Source organism: Siphateles boraxobius, unplaced genomic scaffold (genome assembly GCF_051911475.1).
Source record: "Siphateles boraxobius isolate OS27281-9 unplaced genomic scaffold, OSU_SipBor_1 30, whole genome shotgun sequence".
Lineage (NCBI taxonomy): Eukaryota > Metazoa > Chordata > Actinopteri > Cypriniformes > Leuciscidae > Siphateles > Siphateles boraxobius.
This window is the reverse complement of record NW_027508920.1, coordinates 10293957-10312519: the sequence shown is the minus strand read 5'-3', so window position 1 is coordinate 10312519 and position 18563 is coordinate 10293957. Positions and strand designations below refer to the sequence as shown.

General features: G+C 44.6%; 1 protein-coding gene across 1 annotated transcript in view; it reads left to right on the top strand.

The window, feature by feature from the left end:
* kiaa1549lb (KIAA1549-like b) overlaps positions 1 to 18563 on the top strand; it is a 338844-nt gene that overhangs the window by 108625 nt on the left and 211656 nt on the right. The window contains exons 3-4 of the mRNA XM_077248220.1: positions 5978 to 6463; positions 7496 to 7611. Of these exons, the coding sequence (XP_077104335.1) occupies positions 5978 to 6463; positions 7496 to 7611 (602 nt within the window). The remainder of the gene's footprint in view (positions 1 to 5977; positions 6464 to 7495; positions 7612 to 18563) is intronic.

Below are 18563 nucleotides of genomic sequence, written 5' to 3'. Positions count from 1 at the left end.
GGTCTGCGTCATTTAAACAGCAGAGTTTAGAAACTCAAGTTCAAGATGCTTACACTCAAACAGATTGTATCACAGATTCAGTCTGAGGACTGGTTTGTCACAATAGACTTGAAGGACGCTTACTTTCATGTATCCATAGATTCTCATCACAGGAAGTTCCTGAGGTTTGCTTTCAAGGGCGAAGCATACTAATATCGGGTCCTTCCGTTCGGCCTAGGTTTATAACCCCACACCTTTACAAAATGCGTGGATGCAGCGCTGGCTCCTATGAGACTCCAGGGCATTTGCGTATTAAATTATATCGAAGACTGGTTGATCCTAGCTCAATCCGAGCAGTTGGCAGTTCAGCATCGAGATGTTGTTCTGTCTCACATAAAGAGGTTGGGGTTGTGGCTAAACACCAAGAAGAGTGTGCTCCTCCCAGCCCAGAGGACCACTTTTCTAGGGGTGGTGTGGAATTCGACAACTATGCAAGCACGATTGTCTCCAGCACGTATTTCTGCGATTCTCACAGCCGTAAAGAGGGTAAAACTAGGCCAGTCACTCACTATGAAACAGTTTCAGAGACTGTTGGGTCTCATGGCAGCTGCGTCCAACGTAATTACTTTTGGCCTTCTGTACATGAGACCCCTGCAGTGGTGGCTCAGGACCAAGGGGTTTCTCCGAGGGGAAATCCGTTTCGCACGGTCAAGGTCACGTGGCAATGCCTACGTGCCTTGGTCATGTGGAAGAAACCTTGGTTCCTCGCACAGGGTCAAGTATTCTTGTCGACGCATAAAGCTATCGACGGATGCTTCCCTTACAGGCTGGGGGGGGGCGGTCATGAGTGGCCGCTCGGCGACAGGTCTCTGGCAGGACCATCAGCTATCTTAGGATATAAACCGATTAGAGATGATGGCGGTATTTCAGGCTCTCAAATACTTCCTGCCAGGCCTGAGAGGCCATCATGTGCTTGTCCGCACAGACAACACATCGGGGGTCTCTTAAATCAACCATCAGGGGGGTCTGAGGGCCCGATTATTATGCAAACTGGCTCATCAGATCCTCCTATGGGCCCAGGGGAAATTACTGTCACTCAGGGCAGTATATATTCCAGGGTGTCTGAATGTGGGAGCAGATATCCTGTCAAGGCAGGGGCTGAGGCCCAGGGAATGGAGACTTCACCCCGGGATGGTGGAGCTCCTATGAGAGAACTTTGGTCAAGCTTAAGTCGATCTTTTCACATCTTACAATACAACCCATTGTCCGCTATGGTTCTCCCTCACATATCCAGCTCCTCTCGGACTGGACGCTATGGTGCAGGTGTACCGAGGCTGCACCTGTACTTATTCCCTCCGATATCAATGCTCCGGGGGGTCCTGGAGAGGGTTCGCCAGGAAGAGGCTCATCTATTATTAGTAGCCCCGCACTGGCCGGCCAGAGTGTGGTTCTCGGACTTAGTGTCCCTTCTGGACGGCTCTCCTGTGGATATTCTTATCAGAAGGGACATACTGTCCCAAGCGGGGGGCATGATATTTCACCCTCACCTGGCGTTGTGGAAACTTTGGGCTTGGCCTCTGAGGGGGCCTAGCTCTTAGAATCTGGTCTCTCTACTGAGTTCGTTGAGACCATCCTTCAATCAAGGGCTCCTTCCACGAGAAAACTATATTCATTGAAATGGAAATTGTTCTCTACATGGTGTGGAGAACGTTTTTTAATCCTGTTAATTGCCCGGTTGGTACAGTTCTCTATTTCCTACAAGACCGTTTCTCTGCTGGATTATCTCCCTCCACCTTTAAGGTGTACGTTGCGGCTATATCTGCTTATCGCACCCCTCTGGGGGCTTCTTCTTTGAGAGAGATCCTCTTATTATTTGTTTTCTCCATGGTACATTGAGGCTGAGGCCTGCACTGCACTCTAGAGCACTGGATTTGGGATTTGGCCATTGTACTTGAGGGTCTGGCCTTGGCTCCCTTTGAGCCAATTGAAGAGGTTTCAGAGAAGTTCCTTAAACTAAAAACTCTATTTCTACTTGCTATTTCTTCTATCAAGAGAATTGGAGATCTGCAAGCCCTGTCGGTGGCTCCTTCATGTTTTGAATTTGCACCTGGTAGGGTGAAAGCATCTTTACACCCTTGGCCAGGTTACATTCCTAAGGTCCCCACTAATATGGTGGGTCCTATTGTGCTGCAGGCTTTTTGCCCTCCACCTTTTAATACCCCAGATCAGGAAAGTCTCAATCTATTATGTCCCGTTAGGGCTTTGGATGTCTACGTTCAAAGAGCTGCCCTGTGGCATAGATCAGAGCAGTTATTTGTCTGCTTCGGTTCAACCAAGAAAGGTTGCCCTGCATCGAGACAGGTAATGAGCAAGTGGGTAGTTGAGGCTATCTCACTTGCTTATGAAGCGGCCGGACAGCCTTCACCTATGGCTGTTTGGACCCATTCTACTAGGATTATAGTTGGCTCTAAGGCTTTAATTTCGGGTGTTTCCCTTCAGGACATTTGTAATGTGGCAGGCTGGTCCTCACCACATATATTTGTCAGATTTTACGACCTAGACCTCTCCACTCCCGGGTCTAGGTTGCTCGCTTCTTATTGTACGCAAGGACTTCACACAGAACGGGCATTTCTCATTATGGCGTAGTGGGTATGGGGTTCCCACCTTGTCTCAACGCAGCTCGAGTTCAATTCAATTCAAATTTATTTGTATAGCGCTTTTCACAATACATATAGTTTCAAAGCAGCTTTACAGAAAGTGCATTTCAGAAATTTACATAGAAAAAATACAGTTAGTTAATCATGTAGTAATTTAGGGCATAACATATCGCCGGCGTTGAGTCGTCTCTACACAGGCGTCGAGTCGTCTCTTCACAGGCGTTTAGTCATCTCATCGCAGGTGTTGGGGCATCTGAAGTCTCCGTGAGAGGCTGGATACAAACTGGAGCTGACGAACGCTACTAGCGTCCCGAGATAACAGCAGAAGAGCAGATGGGAGATAATTAGCATAGCTGCTGTTCATAATATTAATGCATTCGATCTGATTCAACAGTGGTGTAAAAGGTAAGCATTATGTGAATGCTTGGCTAAAGAGGCGTCTTTAATCTAGTTTTACACTGGGACAGCGAGTCTGAGCCTTGAACAATATCAGGAAGGCTATTCCAGAGTTTAGGAGCTAAATGCGAGAACGCCCTCCCTCCTTTAGTGGACTTAGATATCCTAGGAATGACCAGAAGCCTTGAATTTAGTGATCTTAAAGAACTAGATGCATTGTAGGGCGATAGAAGGTCCATTAAATACACAGGAGCTAAACCATTTAGGGCTTTATAGGTCAGTAGTAATACTTTGTAATTTATACGGAACTTAATTGGTAACCAGTGTAGAGATGATAAAATTGGTGTTATATGATCATATTTTCTTGACCTAGCAAGAACTCTAGCAGCTGCATTTTGCACTAACTGTAGCTTGTTTATTGAGGATGAAGGACAGCCAGCTAATAAAGCATTACAGTAATCTAGTCTCGAGGTCATGAATGCATGAACTAACTTTTCTGCATCAGAAACAGATAGCATGTTACGTAGCTTAGCAATGTTTCTAAGGTGGAAAAAGGCTGTTCTTGTAACATTGCGGTCTAGTATAACACCCTGGGGCCTCATGTACAAAGACTTGCGTTGAATTCATACTAAAACATTGCGTACGGACAAAGCTGTAAATGTGCGTACGCACAAAAAAAATCAGATGTATGAATCTCTGCGTACGAAGGATCCCACGCATATTCTCTTTGTACATCCCAATTAACGTAAAAATGAGCGCACATGCACGAGCACAACGCCCTACCCAGTCTCCTCCCTTAATTAAATACATTTAAATATGGTAATGAGTCCACTTTGGCAAAAGAAAGGAGTAAGAAAATGGCTAAAGCAAGCGGCAAGAAGTGAAACTTTACAGAAAGTGAATCGGAGGTGCTACTATCGGAGGTAGAAACGAGAAAAAAAAAATATTTGGAACTTTAATTGTCCTCCGGAATTAATAACAAAAGGAAAAAATATGAGTGGGAGAGTTTGGCTGATGCCGTCAATGCGGTGGGATCTGAAAGTCGCACTGTAAATGGACTTAAAAAGAAATGGTCTGATATAAAGGTGGACATTAAATGGAGAAGTGCTGCGCACCGACAAAGTGTGGGCAGAACAGGCAGTGGTAAAGGGGTCGATGAACTTACACCCTTTGAGCAGAGAGTTGCCTCAATTATGGGGGACACCTTACTCTCTGGAGTAGTATCTGCTGCTGTGGGAGACTAGGATTTACTATAGGACTGCCACGAAGGTAACCAATATTATCTGCACATTTATTGAATGGAAATGTTTCCGATTCACATATGCAAATTCTTCTTCAGATGGCGCCTTTATAGCAATGTGTGTGCAGTCGATCGCTCCGATTACATTAGGAAAACCGGCTATCGCTGCAAATTGCGTTTTAATGTTTGGCTGGTCAACTGCATCATATGGGAACCTTATACCTGGTAGACATGCGGATGATCCCGACCCATACCGCTGGCATTGAGCGGCTCAAAGACGACTGGCTTATTCCTGAGTGGTCTGCCAGTTCCCTTTGGAAAGAACCAGTTGCCAGGAAAGCAAGTATTGTCAGCACCTGCAAGGGAACGGGTATTGCGTGGCTCCTCGCTGTCTCTCTCTTTAGATTCGGACCCAACTCAGCACAGAGCTCCAAGAGGATAGCCCTTGGAAATCTGAAACGGCTGATAAGCCAGTCATCATCCTGGGCCAGAAAATCATTGTGGTCCCTAAAAACTCGTTCTCTTCGGATTCTGCCATTAGCAATGTCCTCTAATAAGGCCAAAGCTGCCATTGCCATAGACTAAGGGTTGTATCAATTTGCATATGCTTTTATATGTTCTTACTTAATTGCATAATTGATAGAATATTCCCATTAGGCTCGTGTGACAATATATGTAAATTATTTTATAAATTGCAAATTAATAGCAATGCTTCCCACAGGTGGTAGTGCGATAGACTTGTAGAACAATTCGCTGTGTATGTTATTGCCTATAAGAGTCGCCAACTGACAAAAACTATGAGAAATGTACGTACGCCAGACATGAAATTGGCGTGGAGGAACGCACATTCTCACGTTAATTTCACTGTTAGTACATCCGACCGTGAGCGTGAAAGCTGGCGTAAGCAAAGTTTTTGTGCGTACGCAAGATTGATACATGAGGCACCTGGTCTTTTCCCTTGAAAGGGAACTGAGCAATCAGTTCCCTTGAAAGGGGAAGTCTCAGGTTACGTATGTAACCCTGGTTCCCTGAGAGGGATTGAGACGCTGCGTTCTCCTGCCATACTTCCTGCATGCCCTGATCGACTTGCTTTAGGCTTTTTAGAAGCTGTCGCGGTCTGTTTTCAGGTGTGCTTTATAGCTTCCTGGTCTATGACGTCACCCGCCTATGACGTCTCGCTCTTCCATTGGACTGATTATACATGTGCTTCACGACGCAATCACTCAGAGCGTTCCCACTGCGTCTCAACGCAGCGTCTCGTTCCCTCTCAGGGAACCAGGGTTACATACGTAACCTGAGACGTTTTCTATTTTAATATATTTTGAAATGTAATGGCCTGTGATGGCAAAGTAGAATTTTCAGCAGCCATTACTCCAGTCTTCATTGTCACGAGGTCCTTTTTCATCATTTTAAAATGCTGATTTGATGCTCAGCATTGTGAGCATAAAATATTGTTTTCAAAAACATGAAAAAAAATCTGGATTTCACATACAAAACCTATGATAACTAATGCTTATTAAATTATTGTCCTTATTACATTTTATACACTTCCTAACCAGCATTGTTACCATAACTCTCACCATCATCGCCATCATCATCTCATCATTGTAACCATCAACATAATCATTACTTCACATTCACCATCTTCATTGCTCTCTACAGTCACCTTCTCACCTCCCTCACCTCAAATATTTTGTTGTTTCAGTGTGGATATCTGAGCTGGTGGAACCTGTGGCCACATCCATAGTTGCAGACCCTCACAATAAAGCCAGTGATTCTAGCAGATACCCATCTGAGGAAAACACAGCTCCACCCAGTAGACCTTCAGCTACAGCTGTGGACACACAACAAGAACGGCCAGCCATTACAACTACTATCATATCTCAACCTACTACATTTATCAGCAATACTGTTACCACAACCAGCATCCCTTTTATGACAACCACAGATCAGATTAGCACTACCAAGTCATCGGCTTCTAAACGACACCCTAAAACACCAAGGACCATTATTAGAACTACAACTATTCTCCCAGAATCTCCAAAGACAACACCTAGAATATCATCTGCTTTCACCTCAAAGAGTGCTAAATTTGACCCTTCAAAAAGCACTTTAGGTCCTCCAAGAGCTGCTGCTACTGAGGGCACACTGCTGGGATGTAACATCACGGACAAGATGTGGATAAAAACAGGTGTGATTGCTCAGAAGTCACTCAAAAACTTAAAACACTTTATTTACTCTTTAATGACCCTTTGTTCAAATGGACCACTTTAGACATTATACTAACTATACGTAACTTTGCAACTACATGTAAACTAGCAGTCATTAAAATATTAGAAGACTTTGTTTAATATCTGCTAAAGCTTTATTTTCATGGTCCCCCAACAGACATTCTATTGACAATAAGTAACTTTGCAAAAACATGTCTGCTTATTCTACTTACCTGAACCCTAACACCAAACCCTAACCTAACAGTCTTCTACAGTCTACTAATACGTAATACTTTTTTTGGTTTGGTTTGGTTCAAACCCTAAATTTGGATTTTATATTAATCAAAAATATGTCTTTCCTAAAAGTGAAAATCATTCATACAAAAAGTTTTTTTTCAGTGTATAGTAGAGACCAGCTCCTTCGGGGCAAGGCTGAGACCAGAAGTCAAATCCTAGTCCACATACTCCCAAATCCACGACAAGACCAAGCGTTGAAAAGATTGTCTTGGACTTGAGATTGAGACCGGTCCAGTACAACATTTAGTGTAATTTGCTACTGCTGCCGTCATTCATGCTTAACATACATTGAATAAATCTTCTGTACATGTAAAGTCCTACTTTCAGTTAATGAATAATAATGAATACTGAATGCTATTTGTTATCATAATAGTTAATGTAGGAGATTCGTGAATTACAATGTCGTAGTACTCGATAATCAACTTGTGGACCATATTTCCATGGTCTTGGTCTTATTATGGATTCGGGAACATTTGCTCATCCATTTCCCTCTGTTCAAATGCCTTAGTTGATAAATACAATATACAGTATATATCTTATTGATATTAATTTATGAAGAGTAACAGTAGTTTATTTTAGGCGAAAACTACAGGCTACCATGGTCATTTTTTACAAAGTTCCTTCCTGGTTAAATGGTTTCTGTTGATTAGAAACATAAATAAACATATATTCTTCAAAGAAAATACTATAACTCTTTATTTTTCCGTCTATGACAGTGTTGTCTGTACAGTTACGAAGGAGTCGTCTAGACAGTATTTTGAAGCAGAATCTCCCTCGAGGGTTTACTCAAGCTCTGAAGAAGGCCTTGAACGACAGCACGGTTCAGGCTAAGGTTTGCAGTTCAATCATTTTTATCATTTACAGTTTGTTCAGCATCCAATATGCACCAACACAAACTACATTCTGCTTTAAGCAATGTTTGCTGTCTTGCTATATCATCCACCAGACCTAGCTACTGAATTGAACCATGCTAGATCAGGCTGATTTATGCTTGTTTACCATTGTGTAACGAGGACGCTGAGGCTAAGTGAGAATCCATGTGCGGAAGTTTATTAAAGACAGTTTCCACAAACAAATACGATAAGGCAGGCAGAGGGTCAAAACCAAGGTAGCAGTCAGATCTTTCAACATACAAAGGGGAATTCCAACAGGCAAGAGTGAGTAGGCAGGCAAAAGGTCCAAGCAAAAACAGTCCGATCAGGCAACCAAAACAAAGAGGATAATCCAGAAAAATCGAAAAACAGGTAACCAGGCAGAATCATACACAGTAAACAAGCAGGATCAACAGGAAATAAAGCTCGGTAAGGCAGGTAAACTGGCAATACTTAGCAATGAGTTTAAGAATGGTCTCTGGTTAAATATCAGTCAAACAGGAATATCTGGGCAGAAGAAGCAGAGGGAGTGGAACACAGTCAGTACTCAGGTGAGGGCTCCCTCTGCTGGTTTGGCATTACAGAACCCCCTCCTCTAGGAGCGACTCCTGGAGCTCGACGTGGGCGTCCCCGTGGTCGTGACGCTGGTCGGTCAGGTCTGGCTCGATGAAATTCCTCGATGAGAGATGGATCCAAAATGTCCCGGGCGGCTACCCACGATCTCTCCTCAGGTCCATAGCCCTCACAGTCCACCAGATATTGGAGCCAACCCTCTCTTCGTCTTGAGTCTAGTAACTCATTCACTTGATAAGCAGGAGTTCCATCAATGTCCAATGGAGGTGGTGGTTCTGGGGTCTCATGGCCAGGGTCAGCATTCGGGTGGACCGGTTTGAGGAGGGAGAGATACGGTAATTATCATGAAGCTCCAATTGGTAAGTTACCTTATTAATTCTCTTGAGAATCTTAAAAGTGCCAACATACCTTGGACTGAGCTTCCTGCTTGGCAGCCGTAACTTGATGTTCTTTGTCGAGAGCCAGACCTGTTGTCCTTGTTGGTAGGGAGGATGTGGACGACGTCGTCTGTTGGCCTGGAACTCCTGTGTTCTCACGGCCCGCTGGAGACGGACGTGTGCACTGTCCCACACCCTCTCGCTACGTTGGATCCAGTCGTCCACCGCTGGGACTGAGGAAGGCTCGCCAGACCACGGGAACAAGGGAGGTTGGAACCCCAGGACGCACTGGAAGGGGGTCAGGCCTGTGTATTTGTGTGTGAGAGAGTTCTGAGCATATTCTGCCCAAGGTAGAAACTCAGACCATCGATGTTGTTCTCGACTGCAGTAGGTTCGTAGGTATCTGCCGATTTCTTGGTTGAGGCGTTCAACTTGGCCGTTAGCTTGAGGATGATATCCTGATGTGAGACTAACGTTGATATCCAGTTGTTTGCAGAAGCTCTCCAGACTTGGGAAGTGAATTGTGTGCCTCGATCGCTGACAATTTCTTCTGGGAGACCATATACTCTGAAGACATGGTGGAACAGGGCTTGGGCTGTTTCCATGGCGGTAGGTAGTCCTTTTAATGGGACTAGACGACAGGATTTTGAGAAACGGTCTATAACGACTAGAATAGTGGTACAATTGTCGGAGGGAGGTAGATCAGTGACAAAGTCTATGGATAGGTGGGACCATGGGCGTTGTGGAATGGGTAGTGGTTGTAGGAGACCGGAGGGTAATTCTTTAGGGGTTTTGGACTGGGCACAGACTGGACAAGACTTTACATAAGTGGTGACCTCTTTGGCCATTGCAGGCCACCAAAATTAATTTTGTAGCAGACGAATAGTACACGAAATACCGGGGTGGCCTGCACTAATGGAAGTGTGGATCCATTGCATGATACGTTGTCGTAGACATAGTGGTATGTACTGTTTGTCCTGAGGGCAGTGAGCGGGTTGTGGTTCACGTTGTTGTTCTTGTTGTAATTCCTCCATGATGTCCCAGGAAACTGGAGCGAGGATGATAGAGTGAGGAAGGATGGGTTCTGTGGTGAGATGTTCTGTGGGAAGGTCGTATCGTCTGGAGAGGGCATCTGCTTTACAGTTCTTACTGCCGGGTCGATAGGTGACTGTAAACTGGAAGCGGGTAAAGAATAAAGCCCAACGAGATTGGCGTGGGTTAAGACGTTTTGCACTTTTGATATATTCCAAATTCTTATGATCTGTGATGATTAGAAATGGGTGGACTGCTCCCTCCAACCAATGTCGCCACTCCTCGATGGCTGCCTTCATGGATAGCAATTCCTTGTTCCCCACATCATAATTCCGTTCAGCGGCGGTTAGTTTTCTTGAAAAGAATGCACATGGATGCAGTTTGCCTGGTTGACCGTGTCTCTGTGAGAGTACTGCCCCGATTCCACAGTCGGAGTTATCTACTTCTACTATACAAGGTAAACTGGGGTCTGGGTGTTTCAGAAGAGGTGAATCTTTCTTTCAGTATGATAAAGGCATTGGTGGCTTCTTTATTCCAGCTTAGATTTGTGGGTTTACTTTTTTGAAGTAAGGTTAGGGGGGACGCTATGGTACTGTAGTTGCGGATGAAACGTCTGTAGAAGTTTGCAAAGCCTAAGAATCTTTGTAATTCCTTGACTGTTGTGGGTTGGGGCCATTCAGTGACTGCTTGAACTTTTAATTCATCCATTTTTACTCCATGGTGACTTATGTGGTAGCCTAGAAACGTGGTTTGATTAACATGGAATTCACATTTTTCTGCTTTGACAGAGCTGATTTTCGAGTAATCGAGAAAGGACGGTTTTAACATGGTTGATATGCTCTGCCTCAGACTTGGAGTAGATGAGAATGTCGTCAATATAGGCTACCACAAACTGGTTGAGAAGGTCCTTGAAGATTTCATTGATGAATGACTGGAAGATGGCGGGTGAGTTGGCCATCCCATACGGAATAACTTGGTACTCATAGTGCCAAGTGGTGAGAAAAGCAGTCTTCCATTCATCACCTTCATCACCTTCTCTTATCCTAATTAAGTTGTAGGCACTTCTTAGGTCCAGTTTAGTGAAAATGGTGGTTTCCCGGAGCTGTTATAGGGCAGAGGGTGCTAAAGGAAGGGGATAACAAAATTTGACACTCACATTATTTAGTCCTCTGTAATCGATGCAGGGTCTTAGTCCTCCATCCTTCTTTTCAACATAGAAGAACCCTGCAGCTGCTGGAGATGTAGATGGACGAATAAAACCTGAGTGCAGAGCCTCTTCAATATAGTCTTCCATTGCTTGACTTTCGGTACGGGAGAGAGGGCAAACTTTGCTTTTGGGAGGCATGGCATTGGGAAGCAGATCAATAGCACAGTCCCAGGGTCGGTGTGGTGGTAGCTGTGCGGCCTTGGTTTTGCTAAAGACTTCAGAAAGATTGTAGTAATAGGCGGGTATGTTCACAGTCTTGAGGGTATCTGGACTTTCAATGCTGGTTGTGAGACATGGTTGTGGTGCAGTGGGGAAGCAGTGATTTTGACAAAATGTGGACCAATGAGTCAGCTCACCATGATACCAGGAAATGTCAGGGTCGTGAACAGATAGCCAGGGATGATCTCTCATTTGGGAGAATCAACAATATACAATGTGATAGACTCTTGATGCAGCAAACCAACATTAAGTGTGAAAGTTTTTGTTTGATGAGTGATCCCCTCTCCAATGAGTGTGTCATCGATGGCCTTGATTTTGATAGGTGGGGTACATGGTGGCATGGGGATGTTATACTTCGTGACAATGTCCTTATTTATCAAATTCAGAGCAGCTCCAGAGTCAATCATCGCTGTTAATTCAAGAACAAATGTGTCAGTCCTGAGAGTAATGGGTAAAGTAAATGATTTGTTACTGAGTAAGGAGAAATGTTCGATATTTACCCTGGGAATAACTTGGGATTTGTGTGGTCATCGCAGACTGCGATGGCCTGCTTCACCACAGTAAAAGCATAACTGATGTTGCCGACCCCTCTCCCTTTCCCCTTCAGAAAGTTGGGAGATGTTGAGTTGCATTGGTTCATGTGTGATTGCGTTTCGAAGCTTGTCTCATGAGGTTATCAAATTTAATGGCAAGAGTGACAAATTCAGAAAAGTTCCATGTTGAGACTATGGTGAAACATGGCTTTCAAAGCAATATCATTCCAACTACTCTGTGCAGCCAGTGTTCTGAATTCAATAGCATATTCAGCAGCGGTGCGGTTACCTTGTGTGATGTTAATGATTTGTGTTGACACATCTTTGACTCCGGCGGGGTATTCAAACACTTCACGGAGTTGCTGGATGAAATAATCCACTAATTATCTGAACCGTGAATCAGAGTCCCAAACTGCTGCAGCCCAGTCGATAGCTCTCCCCGTTAGCAACGTCATTAAAAATGCACATTTCTTCTCCTCTGATTCAAATTTATCCCCTTGATGATCAAAGTACAGTCTGATTTGACGAATAAAGCCTTTACATTGTTCAGCAGAACCATCAAACTTTTCAGGAAGAGCAGAGCTTACCGTCTTTGGCGTGGGCTGTGGGAGTGATCGGATGTAGTGTGTTAGATGTTCGTTGACTGATTGGAGCTTGGTTAGTTGTTCCTGGTATCCCTTTAACATTTCGCTTTGGTAGGCGAATGCTGCTTGCAGATTCAAAACTTCCGCTGGATTCATGGGAGGCGAAGTATTCTGTAACGAGGACGCTGAGGCTGAGTGAGAATCCATGTGCGGAAGTTTATTAAAGACAGTTTCCACAAACAAATACGATAAGGCAGGCAGAGGGTCAAAACCAAGGTAGCAGTCAGATCTTTCAACATACAAAGGGGAATTCCAACAGGCAAGAGTGAGTAGGCAGGCAAAAGGTCCAAGCAAAAACATCAGTCCGATCAGGCAACCAAAACAAAGAGGATAATCCAGAAAATCGAAAAACAGGTAACCAGGCAGAATCATACACAGTAGACAAGCAGGATCAACAGGAAATAACGCTCGGTAAGGCAGGTAAACTGGCAATACTTAGCAATGAGTTTAAGAATGGTCTCTGGTTAAATAGCAGTCAAACAGGAAATGAGAGCAGAAGAAGCAGAGGGAGTGGAACACAGTCAGTACTCAGGTGAGGGCTCCCTCTGCTGGTTTGGCATTACACATTGGTTGGCAAAACTGTTAAAATCCTTATTTTTCTTGTGAAGCTGTCATTTCTTTGGGAAATTATTTAGTCTTTGTACGTTTTTTTGTTTATTTTTTTGCCTATGTCTGCTTCTTTTATTTTAATCAAGGAGATCTATAAAACCTTCTTAGATTGTGCAGTAGAACTGTGCATTAGATTTTACATTCTCTTTAACAGTTGCTGGTACATGATAAAATACATGGCTATGTCTAAATAATGGTGTATTAATGGCATGCTAACTAGCCAAACATGACTGACCTTCTTTTAATTGAACCACACAAAAATGAAAATAAACTATTTGTTTTTATCTGTCACTTTTTGTTTTTGGAGTATTTTAAGTTAAGTATTTGAAAACCTGCTCTCCTTGAAATATATAACAAAGAAGTGAAATATAAAACACATAAGTGAATAAAATAGGAACTTGATTTGCTAAAGGAATTATGCAATTCAGGTTACAAACCAAATCCGACCACATAATCTGTGCTAAACTTTAATTTGCACTCCGTAACTCCCGATAATACAGGCTGGTTCTGACTATAGTGTGTTGAGGATGTAGCAGAAAATTCAAAGTTATTAAGCAAATCAAAGAGTGAATTGCTCACCTACTGCTTTTACCCTTAGAATGGGTAATGTATGTATTAAGATGTATTTTTGCCTTTTATTAGGATAGGACAGTTGCTAGACAGGAAGTGAGATGGGAGAGAAAGAGAGAGGGGGGATGGGATCAAGAAAGGTCCACGAGCCGGGACTCAAACTCGGGTCTCCGAAAGCACAACAGTGCTACATATCAGCACCTGCCCACAAGGCTATCGGCGCCGGCCGCAAGTGTATACTACATATTGCACACTTTATCTTCAATAACAAATGCACATTAATAGACAAATAATACTCAGCTATACTTTGTACAAAGTACTATTGTATTTTGAAAGTATACTTTCAATGCATTGTTACAATGATCATTTCCAGCCCACAGTTAAAATATACCAAAAATATATTTTTAATAAAGTGCAAATAAATACACTTGTAGAAAATAATCTGAATTTTCACTTCAAGTATATTTTTTCTAAAATATATTTTTCTAAAATATACTAGACTACAATTATTTTAAAGGTGCTCTAAGCGATGTCACACGTTTTTTAGGCCAAATTATTTTTTTTTGACACATACAGCAAACATCTCATCAATATCCACTAGCTTCCTGTCCCCTGAACACACTGTAAAAAAACGCGGTCTCTGCAGACACCCCAGGGTCCACAAACGGCAACAAAAACAAACTAGGCTAACCCGCACCACGAAACATAACAAACTGTTCCAGCCAATAACCGACAAGAAGGATTTGGGGGTGGAGTTTGGGGGGTTAGTGCGTGGATGATGAGGAGGGAGGGTCTAGCTAGCCTCCGTTTTGTTTGACAATACTTTAAATGTCAACGAGAAGTGACGTCGCCCAACATCGCTTAGAGCACCTTTAAAGTGTGTTAAAAGTTGTATTGGAAAATAGTTAAAAGCACGATGATAATATACTTTTAATATATTTAATGATAGCACCATTTTTTTTTTATATTTGCAATGTACTATTGAAAAGGGAATATATTTCAAATACAATAAATTATACTTTTTTTTTACTAGGGAACTACTGGTTTAGTCATTTTATCCTGCAAGTATACTTGTAAGTTTTCTTTAAGTGATCATAACACCATACTTATAGTTTACTATTTATATATTATTTTTGCACTTTAACCCTCTGGGGACTAAGCCCTTTTTGGTCCGTTTTCTAAATTTTTTGGGCTTATAAACTATATGTAATGGAGATGGAACACTATGTTTTTGGTATCTATGGATTCAGAAGACCGCTAACATAAGCACACATGTAATTGTCATGTTAAGCAGAAACACAGGAAGCAATCGCGAGTATAATACAATATTTATTTTAGCACAAAACACACAAGTCCAGGGTGCAGTGAGCCAGGTGGAGATAGGTGACGCAGGGACTTCGATGGTCAATACCGGTGACGTGCAGACAAACGGTGAGACGATCCAAATCCACACGGAAGACGACGAACAGGAAACACCAGGCAGGAACACGAACCAGAAGACAGGGGAACATCAAACAACGATCTGACAAAGGTGAGAGAACAGCGGTGAGTTTAAGAAGCGTGGTGAGATGAACTGCAGCTGGTGATTGTAATGATGAACAGCTGGAGTGGATCAGGTAATGACATACAGACACGCCCCTTGCACACGTGCACTCATACAACAACATAAACACAAGACTAGAAGGAACCAGCGAATACATCTACCGTGACAGTACCCCTCCTCCTAAGAACGCCTCCTGGCGTTCTCAGACTCCCTTACCTGCCGATTGTAATCATCGATAAGGGAGTGATCCAGGATGTCCCTAGCAGGAACCCAACTTCTCTCCTCCGGACCGTAACCTTCCCAGTCCACCAAGTACTGAAATCCGCGTCCCCTCCGCCTAGAGTCCAGAATACGGTTGACCGAATATGTGGTCTCCCCATCTACGAGCCGCGGTGGGGGAGGAACCGGGACAGGCGGATTAATGTGAGAATGAAAAACGGGCTTGATTTTAGATACATGGAACACGGAATGAACCCTCCTGTACGCAGGAGGTAGTTTGAGGCGGACTGCCACCGGACTAATAATCTTGGTGACAGGAAACGGGCCAATAAATTTGGGAGCAAGTTTATTAGAAACGGTGCGAAGAGGAATGTTCTTAGTTGAGAGCCACACTTTTTGACCAACGACGTATACGGGAGGCTTTGACCGGTGGCGATCGGCCTTGGCCTTGGTGCGCGCCCCCACCTGGAGTAGAGTCTCCCGGGCTCTAGTCCAGGTGCGATGACACCTCTGGACAAAGGCGTGAGCGGAGGGAACCGCAACCTCGGATTCCAGACTGGGAAAAATTGGTGGCTGGTAACCTACACTACACTCAAACGGAGATAGGCCCGTCGCTGACACTGGCAACGTGTTGTGTGCGTACTCCACCATAGACAGTTGTTGACTCCAAGACGAAGGATTTCTGGAAACCAAACATCGCAACATTCTCTCCAAATCTTGGTTGGCTCTCTCTGTTTGACCATTGCTCTGGGGATGAAACCCAGATGACAGACTAACCGTCGCCCCCAGTAATCTACAAAATTCTCGCCAAAATTTGGACACGAACTGGGGTCCCCGGTCGGAGACCACGTCTATCGGGAGGCCATGTAACCGAAAGACATGATCTACGACCGTAGCCGCTGTCTCCTTAGCTGAAGGTAATTTGGGTAAGGGAATGAAATGTGCTGCCTTCGAGAATCGGTCCACCACAGTTAAAACTACTGTGTTACCCTGGGAGGGTGGGAGGGCGGTAATAAAATCTAGAGCGATATGGGACCAAGGTCTCGAAGGCACCGGCAGCGGTTGAAGTAGCCCATCTGGAGGTCGATTGGAAGACTTACCCGTGGCACAAACAGAGCAAGCCAAAACAAAATCGCGAATGTCACGAGCCATAAGTGGCCACCAGAATCGTTGCTTGACTAGAAATCCAGTGCGATTAATTCCTGGATGACAAGCTACGTTGGAGCTGTGACCCCAGTGGATAACGTCAGACCGTAAGCCCTCCGGCACAAATAATCGGTTCGGTGGACACCCGGGCGGAGGCGTTACCCCTTCCAAGGCCTCTTTGACCTTCGCTTCGACCTCCCATGTGAGTGTTGAAACAAATACGGTTTCGGGTAAAATACACTCGGGAGTGGACGGGCGACCGGAAAAATCAAATATACGAGAAAGTGAGTCGGGTTTGATGTTCTTAGAACCCGGACGATATTGGAGAGAAAAATCAAAACGACCGAAAAAAAAGTGCCCACCGAGCCTGCCTGGAGTTCAATCTTTTAGCAGTTCTGATATATTCGAGGTTCTTATGATCAGTCCAGACGATAAAAGGTACCCCCGACCCTTCTAACCAGTGTCGCCACTCCTCCAACGCCAACTTGACTGCCAACAACTCTCTATTACCAATGTCGTAATTACGTTCGGCTGGAGATAAACGATGGGACAAAAACGCGCAAGGATGCATCTTGTCGTCTACAGGTGAACGCTGAGATAACACCGCCCCTACTCCCACCTCTGATGCGTCGACCTCCACCACGAACTGACGTGATGAATCAGGGGTAATTAGAATGGGGGCTGAAACAAAGCGGCCTTTGAGTTTCTTGAACACAGTCTCGGCTGTGTCGGACCACCTGAACGCAGTTCTGGGGGAGGTCAAGGCAGTCAGAGGCGCGACCAGCTGGCTGAAGTTGCGAATGAATCGCCGGTAGAAATTGGCGAACCCCAGAAACCTCTGCAGGGCCTTGCGGGAATCTGGACTTGGCCAATCCACCACAGCCTTAATCTTCTCAGGGTCCATCCGCATCCCCTCAGACGACACGATGTATCCTAAAAAAGGAACAGACTGTGCATGAAAATCGCATTTCTCCGCCTTGACAAAAAGCCCATTCTCTAGCAACCTCTGAAGCACTCGTCGGACGTGCTGCACATGCTCCTGGAGAGATGCAGAAAAAATCAATATGTCATCCAGGTAGACATATATGAATTGATCGATCATATCTCGCAACACGTCATTGACCAGTGCCTGGAAAACTGCTGGGGAGTTGGACAGCCCAAACGGCATGACCAAATATTCAAAGTGCCCCCTAGGGGTGTTAAACGCAGTCTTCCACTCATCGCCCTCCCTGATGCGGACCAAATGATAAGCGTTACGTAAGTCCAATTTGGTGAAGATGGATGCTCCCTGCAACCTCTCGAAGGCTGAAGACATCAACGGCAAAGGATAAGTATTCTTTACCGTGATGTTATTCAGCCCTCGGTAATCAATGCAAGGTCGCAGAGAACCATCCTTTTTCCCCACAAAAAAAAACCCCGCCCCCGCTGGAGAAGAGGAAGGGCGAATGAACTTGGTTGCTAGAGAATCAGAAATATATTTCTCCATAGCCTCTCTTTCAGGAATCGAAAGCGAATATAACTTGCCCTTAGGCGGAGACTTACCTGGGAGTAAATCTATTGCACAGTCGTAGGGACGATGCGGAGGGAGAGAAGCAGCACGAGACTTACTGAACACTTCCTTCAGGTCCAGATACTCCGCGGGCACGTTAGACAAATCCCCTGCTTCCTCCTGAAACACAGAAACAGGTACAGACGAACAAGCAGAGACGAGACAAGACCTATGACATTCCTGACTCCACTCCAGCACAGATCTATGTATCCAGTCCACTCGGGGGTTGTGTTGAATGAGCCATGGGTGTCCTAGAACAACGGGTGCCAGGGGTGAATCCAGAATAAAAAATGAAATAGTTTCCGAGTGATTGCCAGAGGTGATGAGAGTGATTTCTTCAGTGGATAATGAGATGGTGGGAAGTTCTTGTCCGTTGAGTGCATGAACTGCAATCTGCTGTGGGAGGGGTTTGATGGGAATCTGAAATCTGCGTGCAAAATTATGGTCCATGAAATTACCTTCGGCCCCCGAATCCAACAGTGCTTGACAATCGTGCTGGTGGACTGACCATCTTAGTCTTACCGAGAGGAGGGTGGAGGTAGATCTTGTCGTGGATGAGGTCTTCCTGGCGGAGATCCCACCCGATAGTAGCCTCATGTTTACTATCGGGCTGGGCCTTTTACCGGACAGTTGTAGGCGTAGTGTCCGGCTCCTCCGCAGTACAGGCAAAGGCCCTGGGACCTCCGCCTCT